The sequence below is a fragment of the Ammospiza caudacuta genome, chromosome 7, assembly GCF_027887145.1.
Source record: "Ammospiza caudacuta isolate bAmmCau1 chromosome 7, bAmmCau1.pri, whole genome shotgun sequence".
NCBI classification, from domain to species: domain Eukaryota; kingdom Metazoa; phylum Chordata; class Aves; order Passeriformes; family Passerellidae; genus Ammospiza; species Ammospiza caudacuta.
The window spans coordinates 30,097,294-30,120,706 of NC_080599.1; the positions used below are offsets into that span (position 1 = coordinate 30,097,294).

At 38.0% G+C, this 23,413-nt stretch overlaps 1 protein-coding gene across 3 annotated transcripts; it reads left to right on the forward strand.

Annotated features, from left to right (window-relative positions):
- Positions 1-7,395: 7,395 nt before the first annotated feature.
- FRRS1 (ferric chelate reductase 1) lies at positions 7,396-23,163 on the forward strand. 3 transcript variants are annotated; one of them, XM_058808620.1, is made up of 18 exons: positions 7,396-7,579; positions 7,684-7,766; positions 8,614-8,765; positions 11,387-11,582; positions 11,806-11,942; positions 12,299-12,393; positions 13,063-13,213; positions 14,026-14,205; positions 15,021-15,119; positions 15,640-15,787; positions 16,193-16,309; positions 17,076-17,191; positions 17,452-17,538; positions 18,458-18,555; positions 18,711-18,769; positions 19,378-19,521; positions 20,614-20,675; positions 20,781-23,163. In XM_058808620.1, exons 3-18 carry the CDS (start codon positions 8,715-8,717, stop codon positions 20,871-20,873), a joined length of 1,833 nt encoding a protein of 610 aa, XP_058664603.1. In that variant the 5' UTR covers positions 7,396-7,579; positions 7,684-7,766; positions 8,614-8,714; the 3' UTR covers positions 20,874-23,163. The 3 variants fall into 3 exon arrangements, with proteins under 3 accessions (XP_058664603.1, XP_058664605.1, XP_058664604.1); XM_058808622.1 differs by having other exon boundaries at positions 7,462-7,560; XM_058808621.1 differs by having other exon boundaries at positions 7,485-7,592.
- The last annotated feature ends 250 nt before the right edge of the window (positions 23,164-23,413 follow it).

Sequence of the window (23,413 nt, forward strand, 5' to 3'; positions counted from 1 at the left end):
CTGTGTTCATACACAGGACAGACTTGCACTTAGCAGAACTCTGGCTCTCCTGGCATGCTGACTGTTTCCTCTGAATTGGATGTGTCCCAGAAAAAAAGATGATACAACATAGGAATGGGAAATACAGGAAGCTTCAACAGTTATGGAAGTCATAGTAACAAAACCAACTGAGGTAACTGAAAGAGATGTGGACCATCTCTTTTCTAGGGTCCTCTGCAAGCTTCAGTAACTTGAAGTGGCTGCAGTTGGTCTGCCACAGAGCCTTGCACAAGTGTCTTTTCTAGGCTTGCTGTTGTCCTGTCACATACTGAAAATGGGCTGGGATTTAAAATTTCATGAGCTGCTTCCATAGAGAGCTGCTCTAAGAGAGAGAGAGCAAATAATGCCTATGTAGCCAAGTCCTTTGTATAAATAGTTACCCTAAAGTGCATGTTGAATACTTTGTGAAAAGCAAGATAGGAACTAAAAGGGCATTATTGAAGGCAATTTCTCTCCTGTTACTAAGTTTTAAAATGTGGTTCTTTTGATTTCCTTACTCCATACAGAAACTCACCCTACCCTTACTAAGTTTGCATTGGCACCTTTCCTCTATACTATGCATTGAGACAGATTTTGAAATAGAACCAGGTTTATGAAAAAGAATTTGTTTTAGTGTCTTGGACAAAAATCATTATGAAACCAAGCCTGAGACCGTTAATCATTTGTGACTGTAGCTAAGCCAGATGTCAGAAGTGTAAATAAAGGACTTGATTCACTACACAGCAAAAAAGTTTCCTAGGTAATGTGAAGTAACTTAATAATTGGTATAATTTATATATTTATAATCACTTAGTATAATTTCATTGGCTTTCAATTCAATATTAAAAAAAATGCTGTTTCAAAGATAATGAATGTTGCAGGTCTCTTGATGAAGTGTAATCAGGAACAGAGCAGACTTCTCTAATCCTTTCTCCAACGCCATCATCTCTTCTGCTGGCCCATCCCTTACAGACTTGGGGTCTGTGTTCATTCAGCACATGTCAATTGAGCAGTTTTTCTCTGTATGGAAGCCAGCAAAACACGACTGCACAAGTGCTACCTTTGAGCATTGCACTTTTGTCAGAACACAGCCAACACCAACTGAGCATTTACTACACTGGCATCCAAGGGCTGATTTCACAGTGCCATTTTATCTTGTTTGCAGTTTCTCTGTGTGTCATTGTGATACACCACAGCAGGAAATGATCAATAGTTGCTTCAAAATAAGAGTGTATACCATATCAATATTAATCATCAGGAAATAATTTTGCAGCAGTTTCAAATCTACTCATACGGGAGTTCTTCAGTCCTTTTACATACACCTTCCTAGTGATCCTCTTTTCTTTCCTCCTGTTTTGCAACACAGTGTTGTTACAGAGCACTTATCCTAGTAGTGGTGTCAATACACTTTGGGGAGCTTATCACTAGGTGTCACATCTCACTAATGTCATAGTGCTTATGCCTGTTTTAAAGGGTAAAAAGTACTCTAAGTACTTTTAAAGGGTAAAAACACAGTGTGGGAGCTTGGAGTATTTACATGGTGGCAGTATTTTTCTATTTTTAGTACAGAAAAACAGTTACCAATAACAACAATAAAAGCCAACTAGCACAGAGAGAACTTAGCTGAACATCTAACTAAAATTAAAAGCAGATGCCTTTGGCCTGCACACAGGAAATATGAGACTTCATAAAATTTAAAGTGAGCACATTTCTTCTCAATGCTCTACACTCATGCTCTGTAAATTCATGAATTAGCACTGTATTATTGTTCCAACAATAAGAAGGTTAAGAGGTGTTGAGTCTTCTGTCTAGCTTTGTTTTCTAATGGGGATTTCTCAACCAGAAACGCAAACTTGAAAGAAAGTTCATTTTCTTTGAAAGTGTATCTCTGCAGTTTGGTTAAACTTCAGTCCTTTCTGAGTTAGATCTTTGCTATACAGTAACTGAAAACAGCTGCTTTCTTAGCCATTTAAATGCTCAGCAGAAATTTGGATATGTTCTCAAACATAATTAGATATTAGAATCTAGTATTGAGTGAAAACATTCATGAGAACATTGATGTAATCATCTATAGCTTTTTAAAAAATGTCCCTTCTAAATGGCTAAACAGATTGCAATAGCCTGGTGGGCAGTGAATAAATGATGGGCCGGAATAAAAATGTCTATTTAAGTCAGAAATCATATGAGATGGAGAGGCTAGGACATGAACCTATTTAGTTTGTCCTTACTGGCCTTTCATATAGGGAAGTGTTTGACCTTTCAAAGATTAACATTTTGGGTTTGTTTTCAGTTCCAGTTTGGCCATGCTTTTACTGTGTGGACTCAAACAATCTATGCTCTAACATCCATGGAAAGTTAATTTTTAATCAGGTTTAATTTTTAATAGAAAATTCAATAGCATCACATTATTTTGATATTAATAATCTGCAAACGTGGGACTTGGCAAATAAAAGTATCTGAATTATATTCTTGTACCATTTAACTTAGTTAAGTGTAAAATTGATTCACATATACCTGGCCCATTTTTGTTGTAGAAGGAGAACTTATCATACCAGTGTGCTGAACCACTTCTGTCTTCCTGTCAATTGTTCCATATAATACTAGTGAGATATGCTGAGATTTAAGACTTCAGTGGATCAATTCCCAAATGAACTGTAGCTTGTCTTATCAAGCAGATCTATTTTCTCCTCAAAAATAAATATTCAGAGTGTCTCTTGCACACTCCATCTCCTTTATGATGTTCTTTCCTAATATATCACACTATACTAAGAATACAATGAATTTTCCTGGTCCATTACAATAATAATCCTTAAATCTTACCTAGATAGGTCTTTGAGTTCAAATGGTAACCAACTGATTTTTCTTTTCTGTTCTATATATTTGATATCTGACTTTAAAGTAAAGAAATAATTACATTAAGTTATCTGAAAGCTAATACTGGGAACTGTAGTCCTGCTCTGTAATCTTTCAGCACAGACAGAATTCAAGCCAGGGTAATTTGAACAGGTTAACATGGGGCGATATATTGCAGAAGGAAAATATTTCACCAAATGAATGACTACCACAAGCATTTGTTTTAAAAGATATTAAACATGAGCTTCATGAAGGATGAAGTCCTCCCCCTTCCCATGGGGAGTACTCAAACATCATGGTTCCCCCACAGGGGCACTGGACATGTACTGACTGGAATGTTGCTACAACTGACAGTGCTGAGCACCATCCCTCCAGCAGGACTGCTTGTACTTGAACCCAAAGCAACTGCAAACCCACAGACATGCTGGGTCTGAACAGAGAATGCCTTTAAAGCCATGAAGGAGTCAAATTAGGAGTTGCTGAGAAAAGCTGAAGAAATGGAAATGGGTTTTCTGAGAAAGGATTTCTGAGATGAGATGAAAAAGGGTAGGAAAATTAGTTCCTAATCCAAGTGCAAGAGCAGAGGAAAAAAGCTGGGGAGGGCAAAGGAGGAATTGAGATTGGCTGGCAAAGAAATTGATTATGTGAGAGAACGTTGTACAAGATTTCAATTAATCTTAGCTTGACATTATGAATTCTGTAATCAGGTCTAAAGTTCCTTACACTGAAGCATTTACAGGTCAATGCTTTGCCAACAAGCTCTTTGCTCCCTGTAAAGCAGAACAATAAAAACATATCACATCTTGCTGATATAATGAAATTAATAATTTTAAAAAGCATCACAGCAATGGTCAGAAAATACATAAAACTCAAGTTAATAATGCAGTACTTTCATCAGATAAAACTTGATAGTGTGCATTAGACTGACCCACATCACTTGAATAGGGTGAAATGATTTTACTGAAGTCCTTGATCAATTTATGTGTGTTGGGCACTGCATCAGTGGAGGCTCTTACAAAGGTGACAGTTTGTGTGTAATTTTCTCATAACACCCATACAGACCTGTCTCAAATTGATATCAGGGAACCAATGAAAATATTTAGTGTCAGATAAGCGAGGAAGTACTTTTTAAAAAATCTATATTAGTCATAGTCGATACATATTTTGGTAGAAAGCTATGAGGCAGGGACTTCAGCTACTGAGTCAGAATAAAGATGCAAAACCATAGCAGGTTTCTGTGCAGTCAACTGGCAAATCTTATTTGACTGATTGGCTACTGCCACCAGGTGGCTTGTTACAGTCATTGACTGAAAACTGTAAAATGCCTTTTACCTCTAGGTTAACAAATATTTTCGTTTAAATACGGTTCCAAGTCTAAATTTTATGTGTGACACAGAAAAATTCTAAAATTAATATGATTAGTAAAGAATAAAAAATGCATACAGTAGAAGGACATCTCTGAACATAAGGGGAATACTTTAATCTTATTTGTAAATTAATGGTAAATTGGCAAACCAGGTAAGTATGAAACAGTGCCAAAGCTCACGGGAAATTAAATTATTAATTATGGAGAAAGAAAATTTCATCCTACATTATGACTTTATCACAATTTATTTCCTTTTAGATGGTCAGGATTGTTTCAATGACTCAACATTCTCTCTTTGGGAGGAAAAAACCCCACCATACACAAACTGATTTGTAGGAAGAATTCTTCATATCTAAGATAACAATATTGTCATTGATTCCCTAATAAATCTTTAACTAAGACAATAATGCTGATAAGCTTGAAAAATCCTGAAAGCTTGAAAAATCTTGAAATGCATTGTTTTGTATGTGTAGTTTACAGAAGAGAGAGGTGGGTAAATATTGGTGCCAGGACTGTTCTCTTCAGAGAAAGCCTCATATCCAGCATGTATTTAGCCAACTCCAATGCACTTTTTCAAACATATTTCAATATTTCAAAATAGGAAATGCTAGTAACAAAAAATTCTTTGATCCAGTTATCCATAATCAAAACAATCTGGTAGGGATGCAGCCTCTTTGCATATCACTTGATTTGAACTCCAGTGATGTTTTATGATGATAACTTGTCAGTAACATTAAGCTCAATGCACATATATGAAACTTGAGCAAGGTCTGACCTAAAACGCCACAGTTTTGCTGAATAGTTAGCTTAATACCTAAGAGGAAAGTTGATTAGAAGGACTCACATGGTAATATGGGTTCTTTTCAATGGCTTATTGTTTTCCATATAGCTTTGGGCTTAAAAAATAGGATAGCTATCAGTATAACCCCTGGACTGCACAATAGTTAATTTCCAAAATTATATATATTTACTTAATTGCTTTCTTGGTTCTTAAGCAAGAGAAATTCCTCTTTATATACTTGGAATGAAGTCTCCTCTACAAGATTCCTGTTGCTTTCAAAATTATAAGCTTTCACTTATTTCCTTAAGTGCCTATAATAAACCATGCAAAAAGCCTCATCAGCTTCTTTTCATGTTAGATGTTGTTCCATTCGTTTGCCATTGACGTCTCATCCTCTGGCACAGGTCAATAGTAGGTTACACAGCTTTATCTCCTCAGGCTTGCAGGAAGGCTCAAACCCACCGCCAGCCCTCTATGTCTCTATCTCATTTGGTTAAGGTAGAACATCTGCTCTGAAATAAATACAGAATTGTTATGAACACTAACACTAACAGCAGTTGCAGTACACTTTACAAAAAAGATGCAGCTGTGGAATTTTTGTAGTTCATATAACCTAATGCATTCTGTTTACTTTATATATAAACAGAATGACACTTAACAAATTAGCAAGCAGTACCCTTTCATAGAAACATTTTCATTAAGGCTGCAGAACTATTGATTTTACTATTTTTAAAGGAGACTGGTGTGTTTGAAAAGAGCCCTTCCAGACAGATTGATGAATGCCATGCAGTAGTGTGGGGACTTGTACCCAGTAGTTACAGAGTCGGTTTTTCTTCTCCCTGGTTCTCTTGGTGTTATCTTGGTTTTCTTGCTTTGCAGCTCTTTAGCAATAACTAAAGAGTAGCTATGCAATGATAAGCAAAACAGTATTCCCTCCCTTACCCTCTTTACTATTCATATAAAAATGATTTTTTCTTCTTAAACTCTGATTACCATTTCCAACAGAATTGTAGCTTGCATTTTTATCCCTTCTCCTGAGTCTTAGTGAGGAAATTAATTCCATATATACTTATATATACTATAATGTTTCAGACATATATACCCCATTCTGTCAATGAGCCAAGACCCTAAAATAATATCTTAAAATATTTGTATATTAATTCCAGTATACTCTGTGAAAGTTATGAACCTAAATATTGTCAAGAATACAGGTCCCTCTGGTCACCAGTTTCCTTACTCTAAATATATTTATGTTATTATTTGTCTTACTAATAATATACCTGTATTAGTTAAAAACACACAGGCACATAATAAAGCATGTATGTACTTAGGCCTGTAATTCTATCAAACTCTTTCATATATGGGAACTTTATCAATGTAGTTGGAAACAGAATTATTTTTTCCCCCAGCTAGGGGGAAATAGACATATTTCACTTTCACTTCAAGCTATTGCTTATGCATTATGTTTCTTCAGTTACTGAACACTGAGTGAGATCTCAGCTTCACAGTAACTCCCATGAGCAAGATAATACAAGTTACAGTCAAAAAATTTTTCTGATTAGGCAAAGTAATCCCTTACTGGTTTTCATGTTAAATATAATTTTTAATATGTTACCACAGGATATGTTACCACAGGGTACCTCTAAAGCTTAACGCTGCTTTTATAGAAACTGAGAAAAGAGTGAACACTAACAGAGCATTTCCTAGCCTGTCATATTTTAATAGATAGTTATTATTTTTTTAGAAAATATTACCAAATTAATAGTACTAGGATCTCTAAAACTGCTCTGAACTACTAGTAAGCAACTGAATCACTATAGCTCTCCAGTAAAGGTGTTTTTTAACACAAACAATATTTCTATGATGTGGGAGGGAAAAATTACTGTTGGATTTCTAAGTAATTGTCTTTTTGGGTCACTTTGTGAGCATTTGAGAACTTTGGTTAAAACACTAAGTCAGAGAAGTCAGAGAAGCCTATGTAAGCAATTGCAGTTACAGCCAGCAAAGCCCCAGTTACAGCCAGAATTTGCTTACTTGATAAGAAAGGCCTGACTTAGGAAGCCTGTAGATGTGACCACCTTTCGTTCCACGGATAGCACATCTAACGAGCTCTGTAAGCTTTGACAAGGGCGATCTCTCAGTAAAACTCTAGCTGTTAACCCAGGACGGCCATCCAGACCGCCGGCGTTGGGAAGCTGGAAAGAAATGAGACGATGCCCGAACACCTTCCCGGCTGTGGGGGCGGCACCGGGGGCCCTCAGCACCTGGGGCGGGCTCACGGAGCGTTGGCGGCCCCGCCCCGAGCCCCGCCCGGGCCAGGCCGAGCCCTCCGGGCCCTCCGGGCCCCGCGTGCGGCCGCCCCCGCCGGCAGAAAAGCGCCGCGGCCGCGGGGGAGGCTGGAGCTGAGGGAGCGGCTGCCGGGCTCGGCTGCGCTTCCCCCTCGCCCTTTTCCGCTGCAGCGGTGCCGGGGGGAGAGCGCGGCTCCCTGGGGCAAGGGCGTGCGGGGCTGAGGAGCTGCCGTAGCCTTTGTAGTCGTGCTTTGGTTAGTTACACTGATGCCAGTGAGTGCTCGAAGTGGGTACTGCAAGCTTTTTGGAAAGGGTATTTGCTTAATAGAACATCTGCAGCAGGTATGACGCAAAGTAAAATCTGGTGGCGTTTTTAGGGTACTGCGTAGATGCTGCCTTTGTGCAAGATTTCTGAATTGCTTTAGAGAACGCCTAAACTTGTGTGCCTTAATGAGTCAAGGTAAGCTATGGCTTGTTTTATCTGAAAGCCATGCCACCCACGTTCCTGTGTTATCCTTTTTGCTTCTTGTTGTGAGAATATTAGTTTTGTATTTTGTTTCTTTTTAACGTGCATAAGATCCGGCTCTGTGGTAACTGTGACAGTAAATGTGCTCGTGCTATAGTTGAAGTTACTTGTTGAGATAACAAACTACATCTTTTTAGATGAGTCTCTCTTTGAGCTCTTCATATAGATAATAGTTTGCAAGGTTGGGGCCATGAAGATTCTACGCGGAAGATAACAAACTACATCTTTTTAGATGAGTGTCTCTTTGAGCTCTTCATATAGATAAAAGTTTGCAAGGTTGGGGCCATGAAGATTCTACGCAGAGCAGCTGCCCAAGTAAAAGCAAACAAATGAACAGGGCAAAATCTTTGACTCCTGTTCATTCTTGGTGAGATATATGGAAAAAAGAGAAGGTTACAATTTTTTAAAAATTGTTTATTCTTGTTCTAAAAAAAAAGTGCCTCTTTGATAGGGAGTAAATATGTCATGAGCTTTAAAATCATTCTGCAAATTTATGTCAGCTAATACTTGGAGGGAGAAGGTATCAAAAGTTGGTTGTAGGTTCCCCCTGCCTGCCTGCCCTTAACTGCGCCAGAAGATATTTAAGTAATTACTTAGTATGAAACTCTTTGAGGTCTGGGGGAGTGTCTGAGAAGGCAAAGGGAGCTGCAGGGTCGGTGTCTCATTATGGCTTCATGCATTTCAGCTCAGCTGGGGGGAAACTGTATAAAATATGCACCTGAAGTAAAGATTCTCTTACAAACCTTACTTTTTTTTGTGTGTGTACTGTTTCTTTTTTCAGACAAGTTTCCTGGATATGGTAAATGTTAATACAGTTAGATGCAAACCAAATAGAAGATATTAGAAAGTCATATAAGTTGTTTTACTACAAGTAGAGAGCCAATGGCAGTTTTACTCAGGCTTTGTCACTGCAACAGAAGGTCTAGCTGTACGGTAAGTACCTACACTCAAACTGTTACAAAAAATGATATTGAAACATCTATGCCCTTGAAATTCTCTTTCCTAGAAAGAACACAATGCTGAGGTGTGTATTTTTTGTGTGCCTGGGGGGGTTTGTGTGTTTATATTTTAAAAGTAGTGAATTATTATTAATATGTTTTCTGTCCTTGCTCAATCCAGCTGTCTTGATATGACCACCTTTAACTAAGCAGAAGAGGACATCTCAAGCTCTTTTTATGAGCTGAGAGGAAGGGTGACTCTTGGACAGCAACACTGTCTTCTTTCCCTTTGTAGGGGTCTATTTTTAAAGGAATGTGTCATAAACCCCTTATATTAACATAGCTTATTCCCCTGCAGGTGCTTCTTTCCTTTTTTTGTTTGCTCTCTTGTCTGATGGTGCTCAGGAGAAGTTTCTGTCAATGGTAGTTTTGTACCTTTGAGTTGACAGTATGTTTGCCTTGTCTGTTGTCTCATCTTTTCCTCCTCTCTGAAGTTAGTTTTAGATTTCACACTAGGCAGCTAATGAAGTTAAACAGCTGAAAGAAGATAAGTTCTATGAAGAGATCCTGAGTTGGAGTGTGAGCATTGTGCTTATGAACTATTAGGCTACCAGGGCTACCTGCAGGTACTGTGGAGTTGTTTTCAGCACAGGAAGAAGTAACTTACTGCTCTCCCTTTATCCAAATCTTTTTCAGATTTTGGGTTTTTTTTTTGAATTCTATTAATCTCTACTTAATCTTTTTCTTCTGCCAGCTATTGAGTCAGTTGAATCTGACAAGGATGTGTCTTGTTTCCTTTACATTCCTACCACATCCTCTGCTACTTAAAGCAGAATATTACCCTACTCTTTTTGTGTCTCTGTGATATGCAGCCTTATCTCTTCTTGTTTTGAAATTTTCTCTGGTGCATGTAATTGTACTAATTTAGCTTTCTATGGTCATCTTTAACTTATGTATAAAAAATCAATTAGAAGGAAATACTTGAACTAGAAGTTAAAGATATGGTCATAATGTTTCTTGTTTTGAAATTTTCTCTGGTGCATGTAATTGTACTAATTTAGCTTTCTATGGGCATCTTTAACTTATGTATAAAAAATCAATTAGAAGGAAATACTTGAACTAGAAGTTAAAGATATGGTCATAATGTTATCTTGAATATTTGGGAGGAGTGGAGTGTTGAGAGAGACTAGGGTTTTCTAGTTCTTGAAACCTAACTGTTCAACACACTGTCACCTTTGATTTTCTTCTCTTTAGTGGTGTAAAGTTGCTGAGGAGTACAAATATATCATTGCCTTGAAAATTGTGGATTTCCATGTATGAGAACTTTGGAAGAGTTCATGTTGATGACTCCTGTTGTGTAAGATAATTATGTGCCTTGTCTTCATTTGGCTGCTTTTTAGGTGTCGAGAGTTCAGTCTGAAATGGCTCTGTGTGTTTCTTATCTTCATGTCCATCTGTGCTGTCAGGGAACTTCATAACCTGATACATCATATCACTTGTTGCAAAAGGGGCATGGCCCTTCTAGAAGGCAGGCCTACTTGCCTGGTCTGTGTTCCACTAGAGCTGATAACTCACTTCCTCTGCCTAAGGACTGAAAGAAAGTTTCTCTCTGTTCTCCTGGCCTTTTGGATGTGGAAATGCTTTCTTTTGTTGGCTGAGGTGTTCTGTAAACCACAGTACAGCTGTAAGCCCTGTATGCTACTGGAGCAGCAAAACAATTCCCACAGCTTTTATGAAAAGAGTATTGTGGTGGGGCAAAACATTGCATGATGAAAGCTGAGGTTAAGGGTTCATATAACTGCTTTAGGATCTGGAGTCCTTCTATCCCTTGTCTTTCATGGATGCTGTTCCCTTGGCAAGAGCATGACAAGCCAAATCCATTGTTTGACTAATTGTCCAGAGGTCCAATATCCAAAAGGAAGAGTTCAAAGAAGAAATCTTGGGCTTGTCTGCAGCAAACATACATATTTCTTTATCTAAATCTTCATACCAAATTCTAACTCTTGCATGTATAAATTTTATTTCTGGCATTTGGCAACTTTAGTTTCCCTGCAGAAAGAAGAACTTGTTACTGGGGAATTATTTGTCATCTGTGAGGAAATAGACATGGGTTGTGGAAACAAAGGCAGTCTGTAATGATGCAAAATTTGAAGTTATGATTAATAAAAATGAGTTTGATACTAGCTGTGTAGTTGCTCAATACTGTTGACCTTTATATATCTGTGAAGCATGTTGTAAGATCCATCTGTCCTGTGCAGATGTTTAAGGAACTTGAATTTTTTTTTTGATAGAGAGAGAGAGCAGGAGAGGGATTGGCAAAAGACTTTTTTTAAAAGTGCTGTCAAAATGCATGGAGGGAAATAATCCCTCCAGTAGATGGAGGGATCCATCAACAGCCTGTAGATGGCCTGAAATATGGTATCTGAACATTCTAACAATGTCTGGCAGTTATCAGAAGCAGAAGTTATTCAGAAGCTGGGAGTGGTGTCTTCTCATGAATGCTTTTTTTGAATATGGTTTTGTATTCTACTATTCAATTGATTCCTAAAGAGGACTGGTGACCTGTAATGTCAATATTTATTGTGTTTAATTGCCTGTAAATTTTATTTTATACAGATGGAGCTGCCTGGTTTTGCTGTTGCTGTTTGGATGTTTGGTTGCCTCTATGGATCTGTGGTTGGCTATCCAAATGGAAAAGTAAGAGAAGCCTGTACTAGCATGGTGCCCTGTCATCATGGCTCTCCTCAGCTGTCACCCGAGCACACCATTACAGTGAATGGGACTGAATTTAAACCAGGGGACAACATAGAAGGTACTGTGTCAGTTACAGCTGAAGAGTTTAATTTATTGTTTCTTTCTATTATAGTATGTCTTTTCTCAGTTTTCTGTACTGGATTTATCTAAGCAGTTGAGTCTTGTTTAGGTAATCCATTGACCATCATTCAGTACTTGTAAAATTAGTGTCTGGTAGTCATTGTTGAAATACTTCCTTCTTCCTCTGGAAGTAAACTTCCTTATTCTTCTTCTTGCTTTAGTTCATCTGTCTGGACCAGATTTTGAAGGATTTTTCCTACAAGCCCGGGATGCAGAGCACCTGGATAGGCCTGCAGTTGGATCTTTTGTGCTAGCTGACCGGAGACGTTCTCAGCTGCTGACATGTGGTCGTACCAAGGTAGAGTCCAGTGCTTCACAATTATTTAGTGGGCACTGAGGGGCTTGTTCTGTCTCTTCATCCTCTTCTTCAAACGTGGAGCATTTCCTTACTAAGAAAATCTCACTATTTCTGTATGAAATGCTGTAGGGACCTCTAGCTCATTGCTGGAATCTTGTGGATTGAAAGTCCTTTCTTTTAGTCTTGAAGTTTGTTAGCATAAGTTGCTGTTCTACACCTCACCTGAGCTGATCATGACTGGGGTAGTGCAGTGTAACTGCAGTGTCTGTGTAGGATTTAACTGCAGCCTCTGCTGACTGTGTTAAGTAACAAAATGTTTATGCCCTGTGTAATTCTTGATATATGTGTGTTTTCAGAATTCAGCTGTCAGTCACACAAGTAAAGCAAAAAAGAAAGACATAAAAGCTTATTGGATTGCTCCTGAAGATGCTCCAAAGCACATACAGTTTCTGTAAGTAAAAAAAGTATGGGTTTATATTAATTAAATATATTAAAATGCAGACAAGGTAAACCTGTACCATTGTCTGACAAATATTGTCCAGCAACTGAAAAGTCCTTGGGTCAAATGACCTGAAAAGTCAACACCCCTTACTTGCTGCAGAGTCTGTGTTAATGCAGATACTTTTTTAGGAGGAGTTGAAGGTGATTTTTTTCCTTTTTTTTTTTTCCTTTCCCTTTTTTTCTCCTAGGGAGAGTATAAGGGGATTTGAAGATTGGTTTCTTTAGTCTTTAGCTACCTTCTCACTTCTCATGCCTGCAATATACACTTAAGAATCCTTCTCTTTGCTGTACCTAACTAAATGATATGTATACCCTTCTGTTACGCTACTAGGTTTTTCTGAACTACAGGATAGAAGCAATGCAACTCTTCTCTGAAGTTCTAATCTATGCCATAGGCATGAAAGTTTCTTATATTCCAAGATTGGTATTATGTTTTAAAATTCTTTTTCTAAGATTTAAGGTACTTTCCTACTTCAATCCCTAAAATGGTAGAGATCTCCATAGAGATGAGGTTTTTACAAATAATTTCTGAGAACTATAAATTATTTTCCTTTCTTTTTTAAAGTAACAGCCGACTATAAATATATACTGTAATTACTCTCTGTGTGTTGTGTTTAAGAGCCACAGTTGTGAAGAAATACAGGATTTTCTGGGTGAAAATTCCAGGTCCCATTGTTTCTCAGCCTGATGTGCTGTCCCCAACACCACCTTTGCATGCAACATCAGAGGCTATGTCAACTTCACAGCCAGTTTCCTACATATCAAAGCCAGTAAGTAATGCTAAAGCTAAATCAGGCAATCTTTAATGCTTGTGATGAATGGAATTTAATGAGATGACATTGATACAGCCTAGTAACAGAAAAGGAGAGATGGTGGATGAGTAACTTTGATATCTAAGGCTAAGAACATGACAGCTACCTTTAGCTGAGTTGCCTGAACTTTGCAGGGTTAAATGTTCTCATGCTGCACACAGGTGAGAAGATTGACAGAAAGTTTAGAAATCAATGATCAGAAAGTATTATGCATGCTTCTCATGAGAGATGGGAAAAGACTTAATCTGCTCTTAACTAATAACTTCCTATTTAGCAACTGCAGGCTCAGAAGCTTTCCTTTCTGAGTTCATCTGTGTTACTGACTTTTGTTGCTGAGTCTTGAATGGATTGAGCAAGCATTGATATTTGATCCAGGATAACTGTGGCTTACAATCAGTGTATTTTCTCAATGTGTATTTTGTGGAGTTTCTACTTTAAAAAGCAAGCATATTTTCTTTCTCATCTTACAGCTGATACTACCTCTCTAAATATTAGACCAGAGGAAGTTATTTTTTTTCCTGAAGTTCTTGACGGCTTTTCAAAGTTATTATATTGTAATGTCTTTAAAGCGAAAATTCAACTCAAATTTATCTTGGAATTCACCATCGTTTTACTTAGTAGTCCTAGGGTAATTGCAGACATGGGTTAAGACATTGGTGTGTAGACACAGATGATGTTGTTCCTTGTATGCTTCTTTCTACCATGGGTAAAAAGGGGGAAGAGAATGGAAACTCATTGCTCACAAGTTGTTTTTTTGCTTAATTGTTTAGTTTAGTGCCTCAGTTTGTGGAATTACGAAGTTCTGCATTAGGAACCCTACAAACTGTGATCCTGGGAGTGCTTCATGTTTTTTTCTATCCTTCCAACAAGAGGGGACTTCAGTTTTTATTGAAATGAGTGGTCCAAGTGAAGGGTATTTAGCATTTGCGCTTTCCCAGGACCAGTGGATGGTGAGTGTTTTATTTTCCATAGTTGCTTTTGTGATGTTTGTCAAGTTTGAATGGAAATGCATATGGAAAACGGAAATACTGTCAGATGTCACACAAAGTGTGACTCTCCCAGAGTGCTAAAACACAGGTTGTTTCTTATATGTGACTATTCACTTTTAGCTCAGGACTGAATAACTGTCTGAAATTCCTGGTTAAATCAATCTCTACCTATCCAAAGATCTTACCTCTCTGAAACAGAGTTGTTCAGAAAACCATTTCCATTTGATCCTTGAATTTTACTCCTATACAAAATCTTAAAAATGTTGAAAGATACTTTTTTCTGACTTATGTTAAATTGAAGGGATGATAATGTTGACAAATGCATAATACATAAGCTGCTTGTTGCACAAAGGAGATGCTGTTTACATTTATCTCCCTAGTGCAGGAACACTTGGTTCTTAACAATCCTTTTTTTCCTGCTCAGCTGTAAAAAAAAAAAAAATCTTGTAACTGAAGTGGATTTTTAAATAGCTCCAACATCCATCTCTGTCTTGTCTAGTCAATTTGATAAATTTTAAATAAAGAAACTTCTGATAATATGGTTGTTATTCTGGGAGGGGAGTGTGAATCATAATGCGTGTTTCTATGTGTCATCTCTTTGACTTAGTGTGGATCCTCAGTAAGAATACTGATGTGCTTAGAAAATGGGGAATAACAGCTTGATAACTACAGAAATCTGTCAGGTCTTGCTGCCTATATTAAATCAAAGACCTTTTGAGGACTGCCAGCGGTGTTTTTTTATTGGGCTATGGATATTTTTCTTTTTGACTCTGCAGGGTGGTGATGATGCCTATCTGTGTCTTAATGTGGATCACCACGTTCACGTGAGCACTGCCCATCTGAAGGAGCGAAGTCATCCTCTCTTGGATTCAGAGGTGTGTTTTAAAACAGCTCAGACACTTTCACAGGTGTGGCTTTGGAGTAAGGTATGCTGCTGCTTTGTGCTTTTGTTTTGCACAGCAGGTGTAAATACTGAGGTGGATCCATAATTCTCTAAGATGATATTGGTTGGGCTCTTACTTCCTAGTAAGTGTTAACTTTTGAAGTCTAAATTTAATTTGTAAAGCTAGTCATATGGTGGGAGCTTAGTCTTTGTAGAAACTTTGTCCCTATTAAAGTCTGTCCCTTTGCTAGAACTGCAGCTGCAACTGTTATGTCCTGAGTTAAGCACTGTTGTAGGCTGTAAAAATTAGTGATAAGTTCAAACCCTAAGTTGCTGTGTTGACTTACTGACATACCTCTTGTGTGCCAATTCAGAAAGGATCCCCTTTCCCTATATAATTTATATTTTTTCTTATATATCAGTGACACACTTGTCTTTTGCATGGTTACTTTTAAGCCAATTGCTCAGCCAATCTGAAAACACTGGGTATTTAAGGATCTCCTGTTTTACAGAATGCCCTTGAAGATGTGTCCTGGAGGCTTGCAGATGGTCTTCTTCAATGTTCTTTCAGAAGGGGGATTCGTCTCCCTGCTTATAAAGGGAGATTTAATCTGGATACCAGTTACTACATCTTTCTGGCAGATGGGGAAGCTAGTGAAGGTAAGCTTGACTTATATATGGTTGCTTTTCTTTTAACAGCTCCAAATGAGTTAGTAACTCTTCTGTAAGATGTGGCTTAAATGAGAATTGGTGTCTGAACTAAGGTTTCCAAGCTTGAAGCCTTTAATTCAATCACCTTTCCTGCTTCTCTGGATCATGGGTTTCCTTGTGGAAGTTATTGCAAATTTACTCATATATGTTGCATTTTCTGTAGCTGGGTGAGTTGTGTTTTGCACATTAAGTGTGCAGGATGGCTTAGATGGTGTTAGATTCTTACCATATTGTGTGTTAGCTTGTATGATTATGTGCAGTTGTCACAACAGGGCTTGAATTCATGGATGAGGAATGGGCACACCAGTGCAGTGGCTTCATTAGCAAGAAATAAATCACTTTGTCACTGCCCAGGTGGACTCATACACAAACATCGCCGTCAGCCCCTGGTCACCAATGGACTGTACAATGTCACAGGCCTGCCTCAGGATATCGGAGGTTCCCGCGCCCCGCGGCTCATCAAGGCTCACGGTAAGCTGCAGTTTCTAGTTTTGTCTCCCAGTTCTAGAGCTGCTGAGACTGGAGGGTTATTTTGCAGGGTTAGTCCCTCATGTGTTTCTGGCATTTGCATTGTATATTCTGTTGGCTAGCAAGATCTCATACTCTGGTGGCAGAGCGCGGTTCCTGATTTTTTTGTTTCAAGAACAGTGTCGGAAGATCCTTTTTGCCCAGGAAAATGAACTCACCATTGCCTTTTCCCTTAAATTTAAAACTGAGATTTTATATCTTTATTTCAAGTAGTTGCATTTTTGGTTTAGTTCCATTTGAAATGAGAAACCACTCAACTGGCAGTCTGGAGCCACTGAAGTTAATGGGAGTTTTCTCCCACACTACTGGACTTCAGTATAGGTCCATGATTGAACTACCACTCATTCTTTGTCACACAGATTGTAGCATTGTCATCTTTCATCCTCTGGTGTCTGAGTTGGTAATAGAATGGTTTCTCTCATCAGTGTGTACAAAGTGTATTAGCATGTGGGAAATGTGCCGTAGCCAGAGCTGCTCTGTTGTGTAGGAAAAGTATGATTTTCTTTTGCATAGATGTTTCTGTTCTCTAGCAAGCTAAAGGCTATAAAGCTGTAGTCTGAACCAAGTGATAGGTTTTTAATTATTGATGAATTCTGACCATGTGCATATGGACTAAACAATTACATAGACTTGGAAGTTGTATTTGTGTGCACTGAACTTACCTGTCATTTACCTTGTTGGGTTGGTTGTTTGTTTTTTCTATTTTCAGGAGCGCTAATGTTTGTTGCTTGGATTACCACAGTTAGTATCGGTGTTATTGTTGCACGATTCTTCAAACCTGTCTGGTCTCACTCATTCCTATTTGGAAAGGAGTTGTGGTTTCAGGTGGGCAAAATCTCCACCTATCTCCAGCTGTATTTTCTAGCACTATTGCAAGCAGAACTATAAACCTACTAGATCCAAGAAACAGACTAAACCTGGTATAATCTTGTGAAGTAGAACAATTAAAAATCAGAAGTTCACCTACTTTACTAGTAAATGTTAAGTCTAACGTGGGGACTAAGGATATCTTTTAACTGTAGGTCTCCTTAATGTCTTTTAATCATGTATAAATTGTGGATTTTCTAAAAACTTAACTTTTCTAGGTGCATCGTATGCTTATGTTGACCACAGTCATGCTTACAAGCATTTCTTTTGTGTTGCCTTTTGTATACCGAGGAGGCTGGAGCCAAGTAAGTGTTTACATTTTGTCTTGTTTATTAACTGAAAGGTAAAGGTGGGACTAAAAGAATGAGGAAGTCCACTGCCAGTATTAGGACTATTTCTAACCAATTTTCTGTAAAAGCCATTCTTAAGTAGGCTGATTACAAATTCTGGCAGCCCAGAAGAGGAATTTTGTCTCCTTTAAACTACAGCTGAAAAATTTTGGTGTTTTCCTTCCTCCCTCTTTCTCCTAAATAACTTTGCTCATAGTTTCTTTACATACTATTTTGGTCTTCCTAAAAGAATATGATCTTGGGAGGGCAGTAAGGATGTGATGGCTGACATTAGCATGGTAAACCTGCTGGGAATGAGGGTTTTTGTGAACTTAGACATAACAGTGAATTATAAGCTTAGTCTGGAGCAGTAGCTAGATAGAGATTTTATACCTATTGCTGTCACCTGTATTTTGTTTGATGCAAGGTTACATCAGAAGTTGGAAAGTCTAGAGAGTATCTGAATTCAAGGTGGAAGAATAAGGTGATAGGTGTGAGCTGGGGTAAATGAATAAAACATTTTTGGGTGAAAGAGAAGACCCATGCTGGGATGAGTTATGAAATAGGTCTATGAGTTATAAAATAGGACACAGGATTGAGGCTGGAGAGCATGGACTGTGGTTTCTATAGTCATGTTAGTCTGCTCTTCAGCTGGTAGAATTTCTCAATGTAGCAGAAATGTGAGACAAGCCCTGAGTGGACATACCAGTGTGTCTGCTGCCAAGGCAAACAATCTCCACCTGGATGTAGGGCAGCTTATTGTGTCCTGCTGCATCTGCCAGGGCTGGTCCATTGTAACTTACTAATACAAGAACAAATGCAATTTGCAACTTTCTGGTGTCTTTTCTCTCTGTTTATATAGATCTGATATTTAATAAAAATGTCCTCTCTTTAGCAAGCAGGTTTTCATCCTTATCTTGGCTGTGCAGTGATGGCTTTGACAATCTTTCAACCACTTATGGCAGGTTTCAGACCATCTCGTCATGCACCAAGGTACAGCTGACTCATTAAATTACAGCCACAGGAATTAAATGTGACTGTTTCTTTAAATGGAAGGCTTTTACAGTTTGGATGTAAAAGATGTTATTTGATTTCTGACCCCTTCCCCCAATGGTGTAATCAATAAAATGTGTTTCTTTGTTTTGTAGGAGGCAGCTGTTTAACTGGTTTCACTGGAGTACTGGTATAACAGCTAGAATATTAGCTGGTGAGTAGAACTAACTCCCATTAAACTGATTTAAAGAAGCTTTGCCCTTTGCTGGGCAGTTCATTTGAAACATCTATGTATATCCAGTCCAGACATGTCTGAAGGTCCTTTTTCTTGGCCATCTTTTTGGTGAGTTTTAAGGGGTCATTAGATACAACTAAGAGAAAAAGTGACTTTAAACCCAAAGGAATTACTGACAAATCTGAAATTCCTCTGTAATGAGGACCTGTCCTTCTCTTCATAATTTATTTTTGTCTTGGAAGATGTGAGAATAGTGTTCTTACAGTAGCATAGTTCAATGTTATTGAATGTGAGACAGGAATTTACAGATCCAGAAGCTGGGTTTAATTCTAGTAATAGAGGCAAGCTTCCACAGCAACCTTAAGCACTTAAGCTTTTTTGGTGACTACCAAAAAAGCCCAAAACAGCCCCCTATCCCCTCACAAAAAGCCCACAACAACCTTCAGCTGTTTGAACTCCTTTAACATTGTTCCCCAAGCAGTTTTAGGTAATTCATGGGTAATCTATTGAAAAAGCATTGACAGAATTTTTAAAGCACACTGGCACAACATTGTTATTGTGTTTTCTATCTTGTTTTTACTGACTAGTTGTGACCATGTTCTTGGGAATGGATCTGCCAGCGCTTGACCTGCCGGACCCATGGGACACCTATGCCATGATTGGCTTTGTAGCTTGGCATGTTGGTACTGATGTTCTTCTGGAAATACACAGCTACTGTCTCGTTCGTAAAGGTACACACCAGCAAACTCCTGCTGTCTCCTTGCTTGCTGAGAATGAAACCAGTGTGGATGGAATTTCAGGAGGTGTTCTTTGGCCTCTAACTTAGAAGCTGAAAGGGAGTAGCTCTTTAGTAGTGTCGTATCTTCTGTAGACAAATGAATATGGAAGAAAACCAGTTTTTTAAGACAAGTGTTCTAGAAGAGTGGGTTTCATGCCATTTTAAATAATAGCTTCTCATTTCTCAAACCACAGTTCATAGGGGGCTAAAGTGTGCAGACTGAAATATGTAAATATTTTGAGACTCTTATTACTTTTTGCCCTAATTTTGATCCCAGGTGGGTATATTAAGTCCAGATTAATTGATGCAGATTTAATCTTCATTTAAATGTTGAAAAATAGCTGTTATTGCAGGAGCAAGTTGAATACTTGCCATATTCATTGACTGGGGAAGGAATATGAAATCCTGACTCTAATATGTCTAGGGAAGAGATGGGTAGTAATTAATTAGAAATTGTTATATTCACTGGCTGGTGTCACAGAGAGGAGGTGACTGCTCATGTGAATGACCTGGGTCTCTGAGGCTGAGATGAGACAGCTGCAGAACTGAAGAAGTTTGATTAATTAAGAGTCTGTTTAAGGTGTCATGTGGGGACAGAGTGATTAGAAAATATGTGAATTTAAATTTAACTGCAGTAATTACTTCCTAGAAGTAGGGAAATTAACCTGTAATGTTTGGTCAATGAGCATTCTCATGTTGGCTAATGAAAATATTTCTTATGAAATCCAGTTACCTTAAAATACAAAAGGAAGAGATGTTAGCTTAAAACTCAGTGTTTTGATTATCCAGTCTAGCAAAAGACAAAATGTTTTTTTAACTTCATTGTTCAGAATTTGTTTTGTATGTCAGCACCAGTATAATTTTTCATTTGTACTGTGAGTGTGATAGTAACAGGCCCTGAAATGTCAAATGAAACTCCCAAGTCCTTTTCAGATTTGATGCTGTGTAAGACTTAGTCACAGGATCTATGCTTCTGCAGTATAAAAATGAAACCCCCCTTCCTCTTAAGGGCAGACTTGACTTCTGTTTTTCTTCCCATGAACAGTTGAAGTGATAGAGGATGACAGAGTACAGATACTGCAGTCACTCACATCTGCAGAAGCAGAGGTGAGTCACAATTTGCTAGCTAACTACTGTGAAATGGGATGGTTCTTTGTTTAAACCAATAAAAAGACTGACTGTCCTATGACTTTTCTTCCCCTTTTCTTGCAGGGTCGTCTGTTTAAACAGATTGTGTTAACCATCTATGTCTGTGGAAATATAGTATTCCTTGTTGCCTTCCTGATAGCAATCAACCAAGTATGAAATAAGTATTTGAGAATTTTGTGACAAAATACTGTGCAATTGAAAAATCTGCAACTTTTTACTACAACTTTTTTCTCAACATGGTCCTGAAGATCTAATTGAAGAACAGCATGTGTATGTCATTCTCAGTGTTAGGAAGATCTGGAATTCAAATCTAGAGAGAAATCCTGCAGTCTTACAAAAGCTGTCTTCTGATGGGACTTTTAATGGGAACCTTTGCCTGAGTAAGGAATGAAATCTCTATTTTTTTAAACACACTAGTTAACTTGACTGAAGCTTGTAGGTGAAAAGAAGACTGAAGATGTGCCAAAAATGTTATTTGGGTAGTCATTTCCCTAAACTTTTTGTGAATATTCTTGGGGGGACTGGTAAGGTATGCCTTGTGGTCTGGATTAAACTGTCCCCTTTACTGTGTTCTAATATGGGATATGGCAGCTTCTTGCTCTTGACAGTTTTGTGCATAAAGAAACTCCCAACCAAACCTCAAAACTTAGTGAAAGATTGTCACAAATGCAGGTTGATGAATGAACTAAATAGATAAAAGTAAAATGCAAAAAGCACTGTCTACTCTAAAAGAACTTCAGTACTTAGTAAACCACCATTTGCCTTGCTCAAAATACTGCTCTGTATTCTAAATCATAAAGAGAAAACATGTTTGCAATATAAATGCATTAAAACCTATAGTGATTTATCTAAAACTCAAACCAGGAAGAACCTAGCTCTGTTTATGGATTTCTGTTTTACTGTCTTTGGTTGCTTGAGGCTTCTGTATTACCTAACTGTGTGAATGAGATGGATTTATGCCAACTGATGCTTTAATGGAAGTGCAAATACTTTCTCTGGAATGTTGCAGTTGTGTTTGTGCTATTGAGAAAAACATAAATTGGGAGCTAGGTTGACTTCAGGAAAAGCAGCTTCTGTTAATGTTAAGTGAGTCCTTTGAGCTGGCATATCTAGAAGACAGAGCTATAATAATTCTACAGCAACTCTATCCTGAAAGAATATTGGAGGGCAATTTTTTAGTCAACGAAAGGTTTCTCCAAATATATGAACTACGTACTGAGACTAAAAAGGTTCTATCTTGTTTCACATTTTTGGTTCATGGTTTGCCTAAGTATGGAAGGATGCTCTTGAAATGACATTTTGGAAATGAAACCTTAACATGCTTTGCAATTGTATTTTGTGGCTCTGAATAGCTTGCTCCCACACATCTTCATTTTTCTTATTGAAAAATATAGATTTTTAGTTGTAGCAATTCAAGATATGTTTCTCATCTAGGCATACTAAGCTAGCTGGGAGTTAAGATGTTGGGAGGATTGGATAAAAGAGTGAGTAGTGAGGCCTGACTTGGTATAGACTTTCACAGCAACATCTCTGCAAGTGTAGAGATGAGCCAGCTCTAAAATACTTGTAGGTGTGAGTCAGGTGACCAAAGCTGTCTGGTTCTGTCTCTTCCTCCATCTTCCCAAGTCCATAGTGCAGCCTGTGGCATGGACAGGTAATACTCAGGAAGCTGCATGTTTGTTTGTAGTCAGTGGTCTTTTTGGCTGCTCAGATATCTGATTTAGCCATAAGGGCATTTATGGAGCTGGGATTAATCCCTTTGTCAGCAGCAGCTGACTGTCAGTGAGTCCAAGTTGAATCATCTCCCTTAGGAAAGTCATGTGCAGCCTGGGAAAGGGGGACTACAAAGAAATGAGTCACAACCCAAGCTGAAGGACAAGGACCATGGAGCCAACTGGGTGAGTGTGAGGATTTTTTAGAGAGCCCTAATCTCAAAAAGCCTGGGAATCTCAGGCTCATCTACTGCTAAAGTTTTGTGGGACTCTTTCATCTACTGTGAATTTATAGAAGAAAAATCACTCAACCTAGGCATGATTGTCAGCTTTTTAAGTTAAGGTTAATGCCAGATTTTTTCTATAATAGCTGTACTGAGGGTTGTTTCATTTACATGTGACAATGAACATGGGTTTTAAAACATGAATGTAAATATCTCAATAAAAGTTCTTGTCCCTTTTAGTAAAGTGAAAATGCTGTCAAAAGGAAACTAGAAGAGTCTTGCCTAGGAGCAACATGGATTGTTGGTTTTTTGTAGATGTTGTTTTATAAATTGCAGCAATGTAAATCCTTCCTGGAGAAACTATTATTGAAATTGAATGTTAAAATATTTTCACTTTTTAAAGCAGTTTCTTTTCCTCAAGAAGAAAAAGTTTCCTTGTTCCACATCTAATACAACTTTTAAATTGACAAAATTGTCAGCTGTTCTGGATAAACTTTTTCTTTCTCACTGCTTGTGGTATTGTCTACTTTCTTATGGGAACCCTTATGCACAATATTGTAACTTAATTGATTGAAAGACTTGCTTATTTTACACACTGCCACTGCTGCCCTTTTCCTGCATAACTAGTAAGAAGTCATATGTCATTGTATTCCAATATCTTCCAAATATTTTTTTGGTACTCCTTTGAAAAAGATCTGCAGAAGGGTTTGGTATTGGCAGGAAAATAGATGACAGGTTGAAATTTGTGAATAGTCTCGCA

Bases quoted from the DNA above. Each gene is read 5' to 3' on its own strand.
- FRRS1 (XM_058808620.1), top strand. From the start codon at position 8,715: ATGGCAGTTTTACTCAGGCTTTGTCACTGCAACAGAAGGTCTAGCTGT. The intron at 11,943-12,298 runs GTAGAGTCCAGT...GTGTGTTTTCAG, and splicing joins TGACATGTGGTCGTACCAAG to AATTCAGCTGTCAGTCACAC. The intron at 15,120-15,639 runs GTGTGTTTTAAA...CCTGTTTTACAG, and splicing joins ATCCTCTCTTGGATTCAGAG to AATGCCCTTGAAGATGTGTC.